The 20,299-nt window shown below is 35.0% G+C and overlaps 1 protein-coding gene across 1 annotated transcript in view; it reads right to left on the bottom strand.

Moving 5' to 3' along the window:
- Positions 1-360: 360 nt before the first annotated feature.
- Positions 361-20,299, bottom strand: part of LOC142629294 (protein PIR) — a 37,184-nt gene continuing 17,245 nt past the window's right edge. Inside the window, exons 15-30 of the mRNA XM_075803255.1 lie at positions 19,848-19,995; positions 17,298-17,466; positions 17,137-17,213; positions 14,018-14,188; positions 12,817-12,893; positions 12,623-12,725; positions 10,387-10,506; positions 10,142-10,285; positions 9,268-9,417; positions 8,859-9,002; positions 8,381-8,468; positions 6,654-6,781; positions 4,641-4,848; positions 1,912-2,084; positions 1,014-1,229; positions 361-701 (exon numbers count right to left, since the gene is read on the bottom strand). Coding sequence (XP_075659370.1) covers positions 507-701; positions 1,014-1,229; positions 1,912-2,084; positions 4,641-4,848; positions 6,654-6,781; positions 8,381-8,468; positions 8,859-9,002; positions 9,268-9,417; positions 10,142-10,285; positions 10,387-10,506; positions 12,623-12,725; positions 12,817-12,893; positions 14,018-14,188; positions 17,137-17,213; positions 17,298-17,466; positions 19,848-19,995 — 2,311 coding nt within the window. The 3' untranslated portion in view covers positions 361-506. The remainder of the gene's footprint in view (positions 702-1,013; positions 1,230-1,911; positions 2,085-4,640; positions 4,849-6,653; positions 6,782-8,380; positions 8,469-8,858; positions 9,003-9,267; positions 9,418-10,141; positions 10,286-10,386; positions 10,507-12,622; positions 12,726-12,816; positions 12,894-14,017; positions 14,189-17,136; positions 17,214-17,297; positions 17,467-19,847; positions 19,996-20,299) is intronic.

Here is a 20,299-nt window from a genome sequence, read left to right as displayed (position 1 = left end):
AACTGGTATGACACAGCTTTTCTGCTAGCTGGGTCAGTTGAACTAAAAGTTCTCATCTGTAGTAAAACAATTGCTGGATAATATAAAACAAAGATCCAGAGATGTACTGTTTATCAGTGTGCAAAGCATGTAACCATTAAACTAACATCTAGATAGACAGTAGGATGAGATTTGTAAGATTTGTTACAATTGAGATGGTGCTTCAAAGTTTTCGTAGCTTGGGGTGCAAAGTGCAAGTACCCATAATTCAGATGGATTTCTGAAATTAACCCTAAAAGTCAGAAGAAGAAAATACTAATCCAATGTCAACACAGGTCAAATAAAAATGGTATGCATCCATGATTCCCACAAGTTTGATTAGGCTAAAAATATGCATTTTCATTTAAACATTTCTTCATCAAGTCATTACGTTTCAATCCCAACCGGCACATATTACTTGTTTGATAACAAAAATAAAAAAGAAGGAAAAAAGGGATATAAGTTACAACTTACAAGAACCAGTAAACTCAGGCTCCCTTCTGTGGCAGTGTTTCAAAGGCAGAGACAGTGTTCTCGAATTTAATCCGATGCAGAGGGGCACCACTTTGCTTGATAGCACAAGCTGTCTTCTCCTCGAGAGGACAACGAGCTTTCAGCATGGAGAATACATGATTGTTCAACCTCCTTGCTTTCTTCATTGCTTCCAACAGTGCTTCCCATCCCTTGTTTAAAAGAAACATGCAGTCATAAACACCACAAAAGAAATAGAAAAGAAAACTAGAATGCCAGAACTTCTGCGGTTTTCCAATTTATACTTGACTGGGTTCTATAGAAGAAAAATAATAATAATAACAATGGAAAACAAAAATTACAACTTATTTTAGAGCACATGAACCTTGGTACTGCCAAGATTTCTCTAAAACGAAGATACAGTAAAATAAACAGAAAAGTGATTTCACAAGTATTTTGGCTCCACAAACCTCCACCATCTCGAGTGGTCTAGAACAGTAAGTTCAAGACATATAAATATTTACCTGGCCAAAATGAGGACTTTTATCACTTTTATGTGTCTGTGTTACTGATACAGCTTCAACTTCAGCAACATTGAGGACTTGATATGAAAAATCAAAAAGCTCAAAATGCATCTGTTGCCCAAGCAAGTATATTATGGTGCAACCACCCCAAGCAACTGAATCACCAAGCTCTTCATGATTGTTTGATTGTATTTGAACAGTCTCTTCTAGATATCCCTATGAAGTACAAGAACTAGAACAAGTTAGCAGAAAAACAAGATATTCAAATATGCACATATTCCTAGAACCGAGGTAATGACAAAATTAATGATTCATTGAAGCTTTGTTCTCAACCATTTCAATCAAGACATAATTGCAGGATTCCTGATCCTGGGGCGGAATTATTACTTTTAGCTCACAAACATGGTTGGTTTTTTTATCACAGGTGGAAAGAAAATATAGAAAAAGATGGAACTTCTTGTAATCTGAATTCATTTAGTAAATTTTTTTCCAGGAGTGAGAATCATTATGTTGGTTACAACTTGACATGATCATTTAAGATGCTGGTCTCTCTATTGATAAGCCAAATACAACTTGTATCTTGGCCAAACTGAGATCAGGCTGAAACATACCAGTTAATGCCCCCGAGAACAAAAACCATAAAATACCAAAAAGCTAATGAGACACCATGAAAATGTCGGACAAAAAGCATTATGTATTTCCATTTTTACTTTGAAACTGTTGCAGTCTGGATATTACAATAGACCCCCTTCAATTATTTAAACTAAATCGAGAAATTTAAGGCACACTCAACACATGTCCTTTTTGAAAAGCAACTAATGCATAGATAAACCTAGGAAGTTACAGTCAGACCAACTACAGGTGATGTCAGTGAAAAACAAGGCGTGTACTTCCTTACAATTTGAAGGCCACTATATATTCGGTAGAAATCCTTTGAAGTTGTAATGTCAATGAATCCTGTCTTTGGAGCATTACTCCATTTGCTACAATATTTATCCAATGCTGCACTTGTAAAAGCAAGGGCATATTCCAGCACGCTTCCAGTATTCATGTTGGCCTTGTATAAAAGATCTGCAACAAAAGGAATACATCTAAACCCTTAATCAGGAGCCATCAAAGCAATAAACAAGAACTGGGAAAATGACAGAGATGTGACACCTACAGGCAATGGTAAATCATAAATGTAATGACTATTAAAGGCAAAATTCTTTTAGTAAAGAGATTATATTTCCATGAATAGCAATGGAATTTTGAAAACACAGATCACAACCTTTTTTTTTCTCCCCATTTTGTTTGTTTTATTTTGCTTTCAGTCATTCACAAATAGGAATGTAGAATTACTTAACTTTACAAACAAGGTACTTTGGACCAGGGCCAAACTTAGACAAGTCTTTGAGTAAAGGGTGGCATCAACCAAAATATCTTACTTATCTGTAGTGGTAATTCAAGTGAGGTTCCATTAAAAAGCATTTGCTTAGCTCATATGGATATGGCCACTCAGAAGAGACAAAATAATAAGAAGGAACCAACTAAGAGATAAGTGGGTATGACTAATGGATAAAGAAATGATAGGTGGGGTTGCTACTTGCTAGTATTTGATTTATTAAAAAGCAGACGTAAAAAGGGCTAGCTTTCAACTTTTAACCTTTAACCCACCAATTCAATAAATTTCGATCTAATAAAATCCAACCAAAACAGATTAATTTTTCATGTGTTGAGTTGAACTGGTGCTATATCTTTTGAAGCTTGAGTTTAGATTGGCAAGATTAACCTAAGAAATTGACCCAACCCATACTACTATAATTTAAAAATTATATGCCTTTTAAACTTGGACAAGTCTTTGTAAAGGGTGACATCAACCAAAATATCTTCTTTTTCTGTAGTAGTAATTCAAGTGAGGTTCCATTACCCTCTACTCAGGTGGCAGGGGCCTTTCCTTAATCTTGTATCGCTTTTTATGAACTGTCTAAATTAAATCGGTCCTGAAAATAGGATTTAGACTGTGGCTGGCCCAACTTTATCTATTTCACATTTAGGGAAAAATATATAGAAAGGCTAAAATACATTTTGATCCCTCCCACTATTGGGCTGCTATTGTTTTGATCCCTCAAGTATCAAAACTTGTAATTAACCCTTGAATGCCAAACTGGTAATGTATCAAAAACAATGATGTTTCACCATAATTTTTAATTTTATACTATTTTGGACCAGTTATTATTTATTATTATTATTATTTTATTTTAAAGAGAAACAAAAAAAAAATTGCCACCAGATTGCCACCAAATCCACCAATCCCAAACAACCAGACACCAACATAGCCCCTACACCAGAAAAAACTGCTCTGTTTCTCATGGCCACACACCCATGCACTGATGCCCTCCACTACCTCCACACTACCATTAACAGCCTAAAACCATTCATGACCCAAATACCTGGAATCTGACCATCCCAATTTAATACTACTTCACTACTGCTTGTTGCCGCACAGCTTAAAACACCGAAGCCCAGGACACCATAGCCAAATTCACTGCCACAATCCAACCGCACAAGAAGAATACAAAAAAGATCGTTTGATAAAGCAAAGTTAATAATATAATCTAAAAAGTTAGAAGGGAAGGACAGAAAAAACAAGCAAGATCACAAACCCACCCATAAAGAAAGCAGAAAAGAACCACCGATGCAGGACAACAAAATCTACGACTCTAGGAAAGGAGATTTTGTTTGGGGAACATGTAGAAGTTCTTCAAGGTGACAAGCAAAAATTCTGTAATGTCAAAAGCAGCAAGTGTGCAAGCAATGCAAACAACAAAATTTGAAACAAGGTTTTGGAAATTTTAGGGCTTTTCCCTAATAGATTTTATTCCAAAGGTGCAATTAATATTGGACAATGTTAGAGCTACAAGCTTTTTTACATATTGCTGATGTGGTGAATGGTTATAGGTAAGTAAAAAATGATGTAAATGGTGGGCCCAAATAAGAACCAATAAGAATTTGGCACCTCAACAGTTTTACAAACTGTTGTAAGAAAGTTTGTGGTTGTAGCATTACTCATTAATGTTATTGAGGACAAAGTTTAAATATGAAAAACCCAGGATCACAGTAGTTCTGACAACAACAGAGCATGATAGTCCTGAGTGTGAAAAGAACCTCAGAAATTTGCTTCATATTTCCCTTTCATTCCCCACCTACACCCTGTACTAAATGCCATCATTATTCATATTTCTTAGTAATCAACTTCTTCAAGCCAATTTGAATAAATTAAGATTTTTCGTTCACACATTTGTTGGCTTCTGACCATTTTCCCGAGCTTGCTTTCAGTACAAGAGGTTCCCCTACTAGCGCTGGAAAACAAATATTTCTACAATAACTAAGTCTTGTGATCCAATCAGTTTTAGCAGCAAGTAAAGATTCAGAAGATCAAGAGACACCAAGAAAAGGAAAAATAAATCATTATAAACATTAACTGTCAGAACTGCATCACAGGCATCAAACAGCATATATTTGACTTCTAACCGATACAGGTGTGATCTGTATGTTGTATATAATAGAACTGGCATGTGTTCTGTTATACCTACATATAAATGGCATTATATCAAAGTAAGATTAGGAGGATGTGCAATTGTGTACCTGCAGCTTCTGCCTGTTTTGATAAGGTCTGGAATGAAGCTGGATGTGGACAAGTGGGGTTTGACACAATTGTGGCAGTGGCAGATTTAAAGAGGTTAACAATAGGGCTATCTCCACCATCTTGAGAATACAATATTTGCCCATCTGCACCAGGAAGGAAACCAAGCCACGGGGCCGTTTGCATGAAATGCATGGTATCCACTTCTCTCTGTTGAGCATGAAAGATTTTTTTTAGATCTAATATTAAAAATTGAGCAGTTAGAAACATTGACAACTCATATAAGATACACAGTAATAAGACGAACAAAATCAATAAGATTAGCCTGCATCAGGCATAATAACTTTTTTCCTAAATATAAAATCTGAGATAAAACACCTCAATGTTAAAATGAAAGGTTTATTTCTGTAGAGTAAATCGTATATGAACCTTATTAATGTACATAATTGAGTTTTGTTCACTCCATACCAGAATGAATTTTTCAATTTTCTTTTGCCCAATCTCATCCCATGCTAAAAAGTTAAAAGTTACCTTCTCCATTATCCTCATTTAGAATTTTATTTTTTCATAAAATAAAACAGCATGAGCAAGAAAGGTATTGGCTCATGCAATTGATTCTCAATGCATCACCCCTCTCACAGCCCTTTATTGTTTCGAGAAATTGCCCTCAGTCCCGCACCCAAACAGAAAACACAGCCACCACCACCACCACCCACCCAACCATATCAACAACAATAACCACTGCAACAACAAAGAATGCTTAGTAGCAAGGAATAACAACGACAACAAGAACATAACAGCCACATTAAGATCCAAAGGAGCAAACAACTATAATGGAAGGCAGAAGACTGGGAAAATCAAGTCCTCGGTTGAACATTCAGTCCAAAATTTCCATCTCCACTTGTAGTGATTCAGTTCTGGTAAAGCAAAAAGTGTTTGACTATCAAAAAATGAGAACTTAGGGCATAAAATATTCATCAGCCAAGCACCGTTTATGTCTCAGATTAAATTACTGGTACTAGTCAGCTTCGGGACGGAACCTTCAAAGCAACTTATCTTCATTCAAATATATTAGCTGTACTAACAATGTTATCAGATGCATCAGGCTTATCTGATAACTAATCTACAAACCAGAAATTTTGTAACAAAAAAGACCTGGAGATGAAGTGCTAAATAATATAATCAGAAAAGTCATGGACACAGGTCCAGAAAAAACCTTGAAAACTTGTGCACTTCTTAAATCCAAGATAAAATTCAAAATAACTTTAGATGATGACTAGCCACTCTAAATTTACTTCTGTATGAAGCTTTCTGACCATCAGTTGTTGAATAAGCAACCAACTAACAAGAAAAGGCTTTTTTACACTGTAGACAGCAGAATCAAACAAACTTTTGGTTCATCAGGTTCTTGAAACAAAACTTTAACCAGGTATATCCAGAATTTGGTAGATTTCTGGCACACTCAAGCAGCCAGCATTTCACCAGCGATATCACCATAAAGTTCTAACATTAAACCAACTCAGGATTTTTGGAAAGATCATATGAACCCAGCAGGATTGGGACTTATCACTTGATTCAGAGAGACCCAAGAAGCAACATTAATTGTGCTCAATTATTTTCTAGGATGGGCAACTCTTTATTACTTATATATTCATTTCAATGCATTAATTATGTGTAAAATATTACAAGCCAATGAGCTCTAGCTCAACTGGCACCTCCTGTCCTTGTAAGTGCTAGGTGGAGTGAGATTGTGGGTTCAAGATTCATCGGGTGCATGTATCTTACCAATAAAAAAATTAATTGTAAAATCTTGTATCTTAAAAGAAGCCCGAGAATGAATAGAAAAACACAGATATACTGAACAGTAAAGTATAAAATTGATGTGTGTTTGTGTGTTTCCTACAAATCTCTAGGAGAAGTTCTAATGTATTAGTTTAACTCAAATATTTACTGCATATACTTCAGTTTGAAATACATAGAAATAGTTATTGCCATGAAGAGTTTAGGACACTAACCAACACAATATCAAGAAGTCCCATCCAATAGAGTACACTTCCGATCTCCTTTATCCCACGAAGAACCTCCGCTTTCAGCTCTGTTTTTTTACCCCAATTAAGATGTTCTTTCACAAGCCTCATACAACCTGTGCATGAGCAATAAATTCACAAACTAGGAAAGGTTAACTGAGACAGCAAACAAATGGGAGCAGAAAAGAAAAAAAGAACATGCAATGCTAAACAAGAATCATAAATTGAGTTGACATGAAAACTTAAACACCACAAGAGAAAGCTGACATGGGTTCTGGCTCTAATCTGAGATACAAGTGAATGAATAACTCATGAAAACACTGACTAGTATAAGGTCATCTTCAATCCAATTTAATGACCACTGGAAATAAATACCGCCAATACCTATGATATGTATATATATAAACTGGTGCCAATTTATGACTGCAGTGTTGCACAGATTCAAGCTTTAAACTTTTCAGAAACATTTTGGGCACAGAAAAGTGTCCATTTCCATTTATTTCAAAAATGTCCAGGAGACTTCTGATCTATGATGCACGGACACGGACACGGACACGACACGGACACGACAGGGACACTGATACGGTGATACGGCAATTTTTGAAAAACAAGGACACGACACGGCGTGGACACGGCAATTAAATAATTAATTAAATTTTATATTTTGGCATATTTTTAAATATTTTTTAGACATAAAATACATTTATGTCTAGAATTTAAATTATGTAAGAACTACAAATAAGTAAACTAACACTCAAAATAGTTCAATAATACACAAAATGTTTAGAGTACAAACCAAAATGTTTAGAGTACAAACCAAAAATTTAAATAGGCTACATTTAAAAGCTATAATATTCATTTTTAATTTATACTTTCAGTATTCATTTTAATAAAATCATCTACAATATTTAAGTTTAACTTTAATAAATTAATAAAATTATAATAAGTGAGTGGGATTAAAAAAAAAAGTTCACGTTGTCCAGTGAGTGTTTATAAGTAACCCACTCACCTATTACCAAACGGCCAAATATCTAAAAGAAGAAGAAAAAAAAAAAAAAAAAAACACAGAGAAGAAGCTTAAAGAAAGAAATCGGATCTGACGTCCACGCCGAGAGAGAGAGAGATCGGAAGGGACAGGGCACATCGGCGACGTCAATGGCGCTCGCCGATCGGCCCGATCTAGCTCCGGCGATGGACAGAGGGCAACGGCAGCGGAGTGGCAGCGGGCAGAGGGCACGGCAGCGGCGATGGACAGGGCACCGCAGCGGCAGCGCCGATCACCAATCTGTGATTTTCTTCTCTCTCTCTCTTTTTTTTCACTCCTGGCGTGTCGAACGTGTCGGCGCCGAGTCGGAGCCGCGTTGGAGCCGTGTCGGTGCCGTGTCGGAGAAGCGAAAAAAATAAAAAGAGACACTGCTTGGACACCGGAGTCTGGCGAATCGTACCAGTTCCGGTGTCCGATACGTATCGGACACCGACACGATGCCAAAAACGGCGTGTCGGTGCAACCCAGCTTCTGATTTTGTTACAGGCCAAACTACACATTTTTCACCTCAAGTGACACTCTGTAGTTTTCCATATACAGGAATTACATACATCGATTCATAGAATTAAATTAATGAAGGGAAGACCATGTTCTATTTCTTTGATTAATAAATTGACTTATCAAAAAAAAAAAAAATCCTTAAATAAACATCTGCAAGACAATCACATACCTGTCACACCTCCATCAAAAGGAAGCAATCCAATAGATTTTGGAAGAGCTTCTTGCAATCCTGTGATCATTGGTTCAAGTGTAGTTACCTGAAACATGCATGGATGGAACATTAGACGAAACCACAATTATTATCTTCTATTAAAGCTCAACATGTAAAATAATATTGAATGCTTTTGCTAGGCTCATGCTAATTAATGAATATTAATGCTTTCAGCACCTGTTCACTAAAGAATCATGGATTTTGGGGCATCTTTAGTGCATACTAACATATTTGATGCAGATCATTAAAACATTATGTTTTTAGGTTGTATTTGGGAACTATAAAAACTTTTTTTTTTTTTTGTGGAATGGTGAAAACACAATTAAATATTATCTTCTATAACATTCTGTGCAACTTACCAAATACCACTTATCAGGTACTTTTTTTGTGTTATTATATATCAACAATAGACTGAATTCATAACAGCATGACAAACCTTATTTGATATATGATCTAGAAGTGCTCGAATTAGCCAAGGCAATGATCTAGATCCCAGTAGTCTTATAATGGAAAACATGTGGGGTATTCCAAAGAATCCACAATGCAATCGTGCAAAACTCTGATGAGCAGAATTCAAATCCTACAATGAAAATGAACACGATAAGAATAAAAAATGTTAGTAAGTACCATGAAAAAGTGAAGATATATTGAGAACAACTCATATAATTACCAAAAAATTAAAAAGGCCAGCAGGTCAATGATACATCTAGTTTACTTTAAGTTTATTTGTATGAAATGTTTAATTAGGGTCAAAATTTTAGAAAAGTTGCTTCTGCAATTATGTATAATAAAATCTCGATTCTCAATGATAAAATCCAGTCAAGTGATTAGTGTATGTTGCTTACTTCAGTACCACAATAAAAGTTAGGCTTGGCATGGGGAACTGATGGCTTCTGAACAGGAACAAGAGGAACCTTTGATGATCGGATAAAACGCTGAGTGGTATTGCAAAGGATGAAGTTGGGTAAAAAATCGCTTTGCATCTCTGACCAGATCTAACAGACACAAACAAAATTGATCATGTTAGAACCAGCAATAAATGACTAGAGTCCAAAATTTTCATTTCTAAATGTTCCAGTCTAGTATTTAAGATTCTCCCAAGAAGTAGAAAGTAAGAACATACAAAGTTACAAATAATAAGTTTCACTACTGCAATTAAGACCAGAATCTTCTAAATATTTGATGATCCCCATAATAGAAGTTATCTAGTTAACAAAATCCAACGCATATATTAATAGTAAGATATATGCTGTTAATACAATGAATGTAATTTTAAAAGGCTGGAAGTAACCATTTTTCACACTTATTCCCCAAATAAAATGAGTATGGTCACAAGCTCAGAAACCATCTTTTGTCAAATGTTAAATTAGTACAAATAGACATCAACAAGGTCTCCTTTGTATACATCCTCTTTAATGAATTTGATACAGAAATACATAATGGTCAATGAACAGCCTCCATACTAATATTAAATTATTTGTTCTAATACTAATGTTCTCATTATTTTCCACAAATCACATTACATTTCAAAAAAAATAAAACACATATGGGAAAAAAAAGTGCAATACGTAGAGTCTAGAACATAAAAATGAAATTGAAATTATACAAAACCCATCCACAACAAATTGGAATTATACTGAGAGAACAAAAGATTCCAAGTTCAACACCAACCTTCAGTCAAAATAAGTTTGACGAGAATGAGAGAAAGAAATTCCATACCTGAGAAGCAAGTCGACTAGAAAATGACACAAGAGATAAGTTCTCTTGCATCTCATTCATTATAAGACTGAATGAGTCAATTGAAACGTCTTTGGATAGCAATTCATGGGTGTGTTTTAAGATATCAACCAGCTTCTCTAATTCCTAAAATAAAATTTATCATATTAATCTTCTGTTAATGGAATAGGGAAAACAAAAAGCACTTCTCATTGCAAGAACCCAGAGAACAATGTGAAACTACCAACCACTATTGCACATAGATCCTGAGACTCAAAACGATCAAACAGAAACTCAAGATTCTCCCTAAAAAGTTTGTTCATCCGCTCTGCAATCAAACTTCTTAAATCAATGGTCCTCCCAAGTAACTGCACCATAAAATCTTAGTCAGGTCGTTGAGAGATAGGTATTCTGATTGAAATCAGATAATCACAAACACTAGATATATAGCTCTGTGGATTTATGTCTAGAATTATAAGTTTACATCCTACTCAAATTTATGCATCAATAAGTAAATACAATGAAATAATACATAACCTACAGAAAATAGTTAAAAACACACAATTTTGCATTCCTACCACCGTGTGATTTGTTAAGGATCTAATCTAAAAAACTTTTTGACTTTTAAACCTTATCAAGAGACGCAAAAAATAACATTCAAACAGGGATATATTTGCCAAAAGGATCATGCTAACGAGTGCTCTTAGGGCATTAGTTAACAATCCATTTAGGAAAGTTTTGACACCACTTTTATGGAAAATGAAAAAAGCTATCAAAACATTAATTGCTTTTTTTTTTTTTCCCATAAAAACTTTCATTTAATGGATTATTAACTAATGCCATTATCATTTCCCTTGCCAAAATGAACCACAAACATCTAAAGAGTGTGACAAATAGAAAAAGAAAAGCAAATGTTCAGACATTTAGGGGTAAACATCCATACAGGCCCTAGAATGTTTCAAATTGATGTTCATAATGGTTAACCAAAGAATTTTGGGCCTTCAACTGAAAGAAAATTCCCATCTCCAGGCTTCTGACTGCTATGAAAAAGATCTATATATCAGACCTTTACAGAAAAACAGTAATGAAATAAACTTATGGCTTTCCCTGTTCCTAGTACTTTTTTTTATAATAACAAATGTATATTTAATTAAAATGGGAGAAAAGAGCAGGTAAAAATAATGAGAAATCCAAAAGGACATAAAACTTTAAGCTCCCACAAAAGCTGAGCAAATAACAAAACCCAAACAACGCAATAGCACCAAAAGCCGATAATTTTTTTTTCAAAATTATAAATATATATATTAAATAAATAAATAAAACGAAACAAAAAAACAAAGCTCAGGGAGGATGAAAATGTGCCAGAATTTTGAAGTGATTTCAGCCCCTCCCTTGGCAAGAAAATCTGCCCCCTTATTTGTGATTAGAGCACCCAGGAACAGGTGACAATGTCTCTAACTTTGCACAAAATCCATATTATGAATTTCTATATCTTCAACTTCAGCCGAGTCTTCTCCAGAATGCAAACATTAAAAGAATTTTTTTTCATAAGTCATCAAGAGCCCTTCTTGACATACCTTTGACAGCTTGACTTCAATGGAAATCCTTCACCTTTGGATAACAAAAGCATGAATTGCATCACCTTCAAGACTTCTAAAAGTTTCACCAGCTGCAATAATCCTGGGATTGCCTAAAGAGCAATCATGAAATTTATAACCTAAACAAGGGATCAAGTGCTCTAAAGGACTTTATTTGATCCCAATGGCCAGTTATGGGGGAAAAAAAACACTTCAAATCTCTTATGTTTAGAGAGTTAAGATTTGCTTTTTACACTCAAAATTTATGTAAAGGATATAGTGGTTAGAGTAACTTTTACTATCCTTTCTAATTTGCAATTTTTTATCCTCCAAGCAGCATTGCCCTTCTGCACTCACTGGATATTGCTAGACCAGGCTTTCACCCTTTACCTAAGATCCCAGGCAGGCAGCTGAGAATTTAGGTTGAAGGTATGAACCAAAGAATGTGTGAAAAATATCTGAGTCCCACAAAAATACTGAGCCAAAAACAAGACTATCTTTTAATGTCTTCTTCTAATGATGAGAATGTAACATCGGCTATCTTATCTTCAATAGGACAGTGCCCACTTTTTGCCTCCAAATTCTCTAAATGACAACCAACACCATGCCTTTCAACTGTACCTTAATTCTCCTCCACCTAAAATTGGGAAAGAGATGCCTGAGGATTACATCACTTATGCTGCCTGTAACAACTTGTGCTCCATTGCCTAATCTATGGTGGATGACACTTGGACAAGAATTTAAGGTCAAGAGGAGTAGACATTCTGGATACTTTGTGAGAGATAAAACATAGAACAAAACATGTTGCTAATCATATTTAAATGATGTACCAATGCTCCATATGAAGCTAGAGTATTTTCACAACAAGGGAACAATTAAAAATATCATATGAAAATTAATTATTTACCTTTACTCTGGTCAGCTTTAGTAATGCAGAGAATCTCATAGGCTGGACAGAATACTTTTCTCCGTTGTCTAAGGCGAAGAGAAATGACGGATCAAGTAATTCACTGCAGGATTTTGCAACCAGAAAAAATAAAAAAGATTAGTTTAATAACTTATAGTGTTACAGGAGAATAAGTCAAAGGTCAAAGGGAAAACCTCGCTGCCCAGCTCTTGTAGTATGTAAAAATAGTCTCACAAAGTTTTGAAACAAATATATCAAAACAATGATCCACCTATGGAAAAAAAAAAACATTACAATTCATTATTTTCAGTGCAAGCAGAAAGCTTATAAAATAGCTTATAAGAACATTTATGGGATAGTGCATCTATATTTATATAGGGTTTTACTAACATATGCCATTAGGGCATACATTAGTAAACCATTTTAGGAAAAATTTTACGAGAAATTGAAAAAGCTATCAAAAAAGTTGGTAACTTTTTCAATTTCCCATGAAAATTTTCCTAAAATAGATGATAAATGTATGCCCAAAGAGCATACATTAACCGGACCCATACAAACACACACACACACACACGTGTGTGTCTGTATAAGTAACCATTAGGAACAGTTCTATGAGATGCTTTAGTGCCTTATGTTTTATGCAATAAAAAAACCATACCAAACTAACGTGGCTTCAGTGAATCTGGTTATATAATATTTCAATAGGATCCATGACTAAAATTTAATTCTAAATGCAATTGATAACCCGGTCCATGAAAGTCAGAAGGACAACACTGACAATCCAGCTTGATTGTACAACGTTTCAACTGACAAAAATTAACTAGAAGAAATAAAAAGACAGAAAATTAAAAAGGCATGAATATAGAAGTCTCATCAGTATAGCTGAGACTTCAGCATCAGTTTTCCTACGTTAGTTTCCCTTCCTCGTCATGTCCTAGCTTATGTTGACATTTGTTTATTTGAGCAAGCATGTCCATATTCAACTTAATCTCTTTCTTTTATTTTTCTTCTTCTCTTTTTCTGGCTTATGTTCAGGGCCACCTGTTCTTTGATTCGTATTAATGTAAACTATTTAAATTTGGGAAAGGCTTTACCAGAAAGTAAGGCTTGCATGGTTGGAGAAAAATCCTCTTGGAAGTTTAAGATTAAGGGTTACAGATTGTGAGAGAGTACCAAGAGGTTTTGGTTTTGTTTTTTTTTATTCACTGTAGAGTCTATATGATCCATAGACTTGTAGAAAAACAGGCCACTTAAAGGAAAAGAAATTAATAAGAAGCATGTAGAACCCAAACAACATGTCAAAGTGCACAAATAATTGAAAAGTCCAATCATAAAACAAAAAATTAGAACTCCATCCCAAATTTATAAAATTAATTCAGTTCAGACTTCACATACCTCAGCCTCAATTTCATCATAGAGGAAGCGTTGCTTCAGTACAACCAATGCTTGCTGAGCTGAATCATTATAGATGTCAAATGGCATAAGAGCACTCTCAAGAAGACCAGCATTCTGTGACTCAAGCAAATACTCCACCAGAATCCAGGGAAGAGAGCATTCAATGGGAAACTGCACATCAGAAACAAAAAACATTCCTTAAGGGGAAAAAAAAAGAGCTACATCCAGGAAAAAAAACAAGGAAAAAAGAAAAAATATAATAAAATTATTGTATTACCCCAGATTGTCTAGATTGTATTGGATTGGATTGCACAAATGTGTATTATGTTAGCATGTGCTAATTTCCACATTGCGTGTGTACTATGCCAATTTAGGTTATATAAACGATTATGAGCTCCAATTGCAACTAGTTCTTTTGGGGTATAGAATAGCTGCGGCTAGCACTTTCTTTGAGTTATTACAAATGGTATCAGTTAGAATAATGGTTAAATGATTAAATAAACCCCTTCCTAACAGCTTAATGGCCTGTTTGGATGTTTAAAAAAGGAGGGAGAGTAGAGTAGAGGGAAGGAGAGTAATTCAATTACCTTGTTTGGGAGTTTTTTAAGGAATGAGGGGGAGGGGTTTGAAGGGGTTTGAAGGGGTTTCAACTACTTCCAACCCCCTCATTTTTAATTCCCCCAAATTGGAGAGATTTGGAGGGAGAGTAGAGCACATAAAATTATTGATAAAGTAAATTACCTAATTTACCCTTATTATATTTATAAAATTACAATGTTAAAAACAAGGGGAAGGGCTAATTACTCCATTCCCCCTTACTAATTATAAAAACATCCAAACAATGTGGAGGGTAATCATTCTCCTCTACTCTCCTTCCCACTACTCCCCTCCCCTCTACTCTCCTCTACTCTCCTCCCTCTCTAAACTCCCAAACAGGCCATAAGTGTTTGGAACAAGTGTTAGTTTATCATAATATCAAAGTAAGTGGCCTTGAGGTCCAAATCATGTCCTCGCTCTAACTGTCATTTAGAAAGTTAAAAGGGTGTTTGCATAGTTGTTAGCATCATACAATACGCGATATGTATCATATCGTTTGTAAAAAGTTCCGTATCGTATCGACGTATCGTAAGTGTTCATGAACGTACGATACAGTGTGTATCATATGAATCATATTGTATAAGAAAATCGTACCTATCGTATGATACATAGACAAATGCTTTAAAATGAGATTTTTTGTTAAAATTTGTACTTTAATTTGAATCTAACAAGTTGTTAAACTTGTTTTTAACACAAAATTATTAGTTTACTTAATTTAGCCTACTAAAATAACATATTCATACTTTTTTTTTTTTTCATCTCTCTATTACAATTGAATTACACAGTACACACTTACCCTTCACTTTAATATTTACAAATTTATTTTATATACTATGAATAAAATATTAATTGATAATATATATATATTTATAAAAAAAATTATTAAAATAAAAAGAACAAGAAAAGATAGTAGATGTTAATGATGAATAACGATGAAGAAAATTTCAATGAAGAAATAATCATCATTATTAAGTTTGCAAAATTATAAACATGATGATAGCATTGACTTATATGGAGTTGATTAGGCAATTTGATGAAAATAAATTATTATTTTTGAGTCATTTATAATATATTATCACTTTTGAATTTAAGTAATTTGAATGTGTATGTTATCAACACATGCTAGTTTGATTTATAGTTAGCTTGTTAAATATTATTACATAAGTGATGAATAAATTAGTCATTAGCTGAATATATTCAAAATTTATAATGAATATACCCTTTATATATGTATATTTATAAATTTTATTAAGTATTTGTGTATCTTATGATACACAATACGATACGATACGATACGATACAATAAAATGAAAAATCGATTCATGATACGATTCATGTTTTGACAACTATGGGTGTTTGGTTTATAGGCAAAACCATCACTCAAAACTCAATTTCCATCACCCAATTCTAAAAATCTGTGGGGCCCACTACAATTCAGCTTGTTTGGTTTTGTTCCCATAACTTAATTCCCATCACCCAAAACTCAAAAAACCTGAGTTTGAGTGATGAAAATTGAGAACAAAATTTTGATATTTTCCAATGATGAATTATGAGTTATGGTGGAATTTTTGTAAATTTATGCAAATGAGTGGGACCCACTCTCATGACTTGTCTCATCGAATCAGACCTCTCCTAAGGATCTAACCTGTGCTCTCTTTCCTGATCTCCTCTCATTCTGATCTCCTCCAAATTGTGTCTAATCCTTTGAGGTATAGCATAGATGTTGCTAGTTTTTTTCTTGGTTCTTAACATTTACTATTGTCCAATTACAACATGAAAATAAAAATGAAAATTCTAAACAAGTTTATGAGACATTAAAGAATTGGAAGATGGCTAAATAAAAATCATGTGTGCTAAATAGAAGGTATGCAACCATATAGGTAGAAACAAACCCCATTCTATAGAATAAAAATACTTCTTGCCAACTAGGGGGGAGAGAGAGAGAGAGTTGTATAGAAAGTTGAGGTGCTATATGATATTAATAAGTTAGCCAATCTTCATTAAATCATATAAATATCAAATTAGCAAGTCTAAGTACCATATCAAAAGTGTGTGTGTCAAAACCACTGTACTTCTTCCCAGATACAGCACAGTTGTGTTGGCAGCAGTAAGAGAGCTATTAGTGAGGGTGTGGAGTGTTAAGGAGACCATGCTTTGGAAAGTGGCAAGTGCTTTCAATTATGACCTTCCCAAAAATAACAAAGGACATTTTCCCAGAAAAAATGTTCCATTATAAGGTAATTTTGTACTTCAATGTTTTTGACATAATAATTGATAATCAGACTTCATGAGTACATATCAGTTTGATATATTCAAGAAGGTTAAATATTTAAACTGAAGGTTCATTTAAACTATCTGGTTAGACTTTCTAGTCATTCCAAAAAAATATTTGAGTTCATCATACGCTATAATCTAGAAATGACCAGCATAATATGCCATTTAGTAAGTCAAACTAACAAATATACAAATATCTTAGTTTGAACAAAAACATTAATCTAACCATTACAATGTATAAGTTGTACCTGAATAACCCGAGAGGACTCCAAATAAAATTCTCTAAACCACAAGAAACCAAGATCAGACAAAGATGCAACCGTCGCTGTGATCATGACAACAGGTTAAAATTACCTATATTACAGCTCATGAGGACAACTATTGCAAGAAGTAGAGTTGAGAAGAATACCTGTGTAGTCCAAAATATGGAGGAAAAAGCTAAGCTTGTAAAAAAAGGTTTCCAATTGTTTCAAATCATTAACAGGTATCTCAGACCCACTATTCCCAAAGAGCCCCCCTGGCTTCCTAAGGTTACCACCAGAGACCACCTCGTATATCAAGAACTGCAAGCAGTGGATCTACATAAAGAAAATGAATCCATCAATTCTTGCAACCTTCATCCAAATTATATGCATATTCCCTGTACATATGTCCATCTAAAAAGAGTTCTTAGTATTATATGTATATTTATGTACATCTGTCCATCAAAAAAGAATTCTTTGTGAGAAGGGGTACATCTGAGGAAGAAATATTTTTTTTTGATAAGTAAGAATGATATATATACGAAGGTTACTCTATGCCTGAAAAACACAGAGCAACCCAGAAATACAAGAAAAAGAAAACAAAGAGAAACAAGAGAGAAAACCAAATAACAGAGAATTACAAAAAGAGAAGGGAACAAAGAAAAGAGGGGAGGGAATCACTAGACGTGAGTCCCCACGCCCGAGACCAATCAAAAAGAGTTCCACAAAAAGAAGCAAGCAACTGATCCCTAGAACTATCCAAATCCTCAAAAGTCCTCCGGTTCCGCTCCTTCCAAATACACCAAAGGATGCACAGCGGGACTAAATTCCAAATATGAGACGAATGCTTCCCCAGCCAATTCCACCATCCAAAAAGCAAGTCTGGAACCGAACTAGGCATAACCCAAGCCAAGCCAAAAGTTATAAAAACAAAGCTCCATAACTGATAGGCCACCTCACAATGAAGAAGAAGGTGATCTATCGTCTCTCCACCATGACGGCACATAATGCACCAATCCACAAAAACCAATCTCCTCAATCTCAGATTGTCTCCCGTTAGGATCTTATTCCAAGCTACACACCAAACAAAAAAAGAAACTCGCCTAGGGGCCTTAACTCTCCAAATAGCTTTCCAAGGAAAGATAATTGAAGGAGAATTTCTTAATTTGTAATAGTACGACCGGATGTCAAAAGCCCCATTACGCTTCAATTTCCATCTCATCCGGTCACCAACATCCATAGGAGGGATTATAGCACCCAACATACGAAGAAACCGCAGCCCTTCATCCATCTCCCAATCATTAAAAAATCTACTAAACCGAACATTCCAAGATCTTCTATCCTCCGCCCCCTGTCTATGCAAAGAAACTTCAACAGAAGCCTCCTTATCAATGACAATGCCATACAGCCTAGGAAAAGCCAACTGAAAAGGTTGATCCCCATGCCACCCATCCTGCCAAAACCTCACCCTATTCCCCAACCCAACCACAAATTGACAATTTTTACTGAAATCCTCCCAACCCATACGGATGCTTCTCCACAAACCACACCCATGAGCTCCCCTACCCAGCTTTGAGGTCCATCCCCCCCACTCTTCCCCATATTTTGAAGCTACTACCCGCCTCCATAAACGACCCTCTTCCTTACCAAACCGCCACAACCATTTCCCCAAAAGAGCCTTATTAAAGGTAGTGAGTTTCCTTATCCCTAAGCCACCATTGGCTATAGGCGCACAAACTTTGTCCCATCCTACCAAGTGAATCTTGCTATCTCCCCACAGGAAATCCCTTTGCATCTTTTCAATTTTATTAGCCACATGAGTAGGAATAGAGAACAACGATAGAAAGTAAGTCGGAAGACTAGAAAGAGTACTCTTGAGTAATGTCAAACGACCCCCCTTAGACAAGTACAACCTCTTCCATCCAGATAATTTCTGGTTGGAATCTTTGTACGTCACTTATGCAATATTGGCCAAAATATACTAATTGAGAAAATCATGAATCTTAAGATATGCTTGTTCTAAATTTGAATATGTATGGATGAAATCCCAATCCTTTGATAATAATATGGATTAGACCGTAGGACATAAAATTACCAAAAAGTATAGGCTTCTTTTTTTGGGGGGCGGGGGGTGGGTGATGTTAGAGCTTGCCATCTAATAAGGAACTCTTCTGGTGAAAACCAATACTTCCAACTAATTATCAAAACGTTGAGCGGGCGAAAAGGTTGAATTAGCAAGCAAGAATATTTGCTCAAACAAGATATATTTATCAGTCTTTCCTCTTCTTTTTTCCCGGTTATTTTAAGTTGAGAATGTTCAGTGAAATCTGAAGATTTTGATAGAACTAAAGAAGGGAAGATAATTTCAATTACTTTGTTTACTTCTTTTTTGTCTGTTTTGAGATAAAGAATATCAAAGCAAGAGAATTTTACAGCCTCTAAAAAAATAAAAGATACAATTACACCTTCAAAAAGCTTTGCCAACACAAGCTGTACTACCTGTCTCTCAAGGTTCATTTCCCCCAAACTCCCATCCCCTATAGTGTTCTTATTATTGATTCATATGAACTTGTGGATTGTATTATTCATTCTCCTCTCTGTTTAATAAAATTACTCATTTTTCCTTTCAAATGGCATATGAATGAAGTTGTGCTAGATTTTATGGTTCACAGCCTTAGAAGCACATGCAGGAAAGAAGTTTAAAAACTGAGGAAAACCTGAGCTGCCGTTGGTGCAACTGGCCTTGGATAAAAGAAGTTCACTTTGCTTTCTTCACCCCCATGCTGTAAAGATTGTAACTCAGGTTCAGACTTGCTAGTATTTGCCATCCAGTCAGCTGAAAGGGTCCGCATATCGGATAGAATCCTGAGAGTTAGCAATTAGAAGAAACATATAACCAAGGTTTAGACAGAAAACTTTATTCAAGCAGCTGGCAGCAGGTTTCGACAAGAATTAGCTACATACATACATTTTCCAAACTACGTCATCACAAAGGTCAATGAGCTATAGCTCAACTGACACTTCCTTCTCCCATAATAATAAGATGGAAGGTAAGGACATGGGTGCAAGACACAATGAGTGCAAGCGTTACTTACCAATTAAAAATAATAATGTCAATGTCATCACAAAGAATAGATTAATCAGATTATGGATAAAAGAGTCAATTAAA

Source organism: Castanea sativa, chromosome 3, assembly GCF_040712315.1.
Source record: "Castanea sativa cultivar Marrone di Chiusa Pesio chromosome 3, ASM4071231v1".
NCBI classification, from domain to species: domain Eukaryota; kingdom Viridiplantae; phylum Streptophyta; class Magnoliopsida; order Fagales; family Fagaceae; genus Castanea; species Castanea sativa.
The sequence above is the reverse complement of the archived record's forward strand: the minus strand, read 5'-3'. Positions and strand labels throughout refer to the sequence as shown.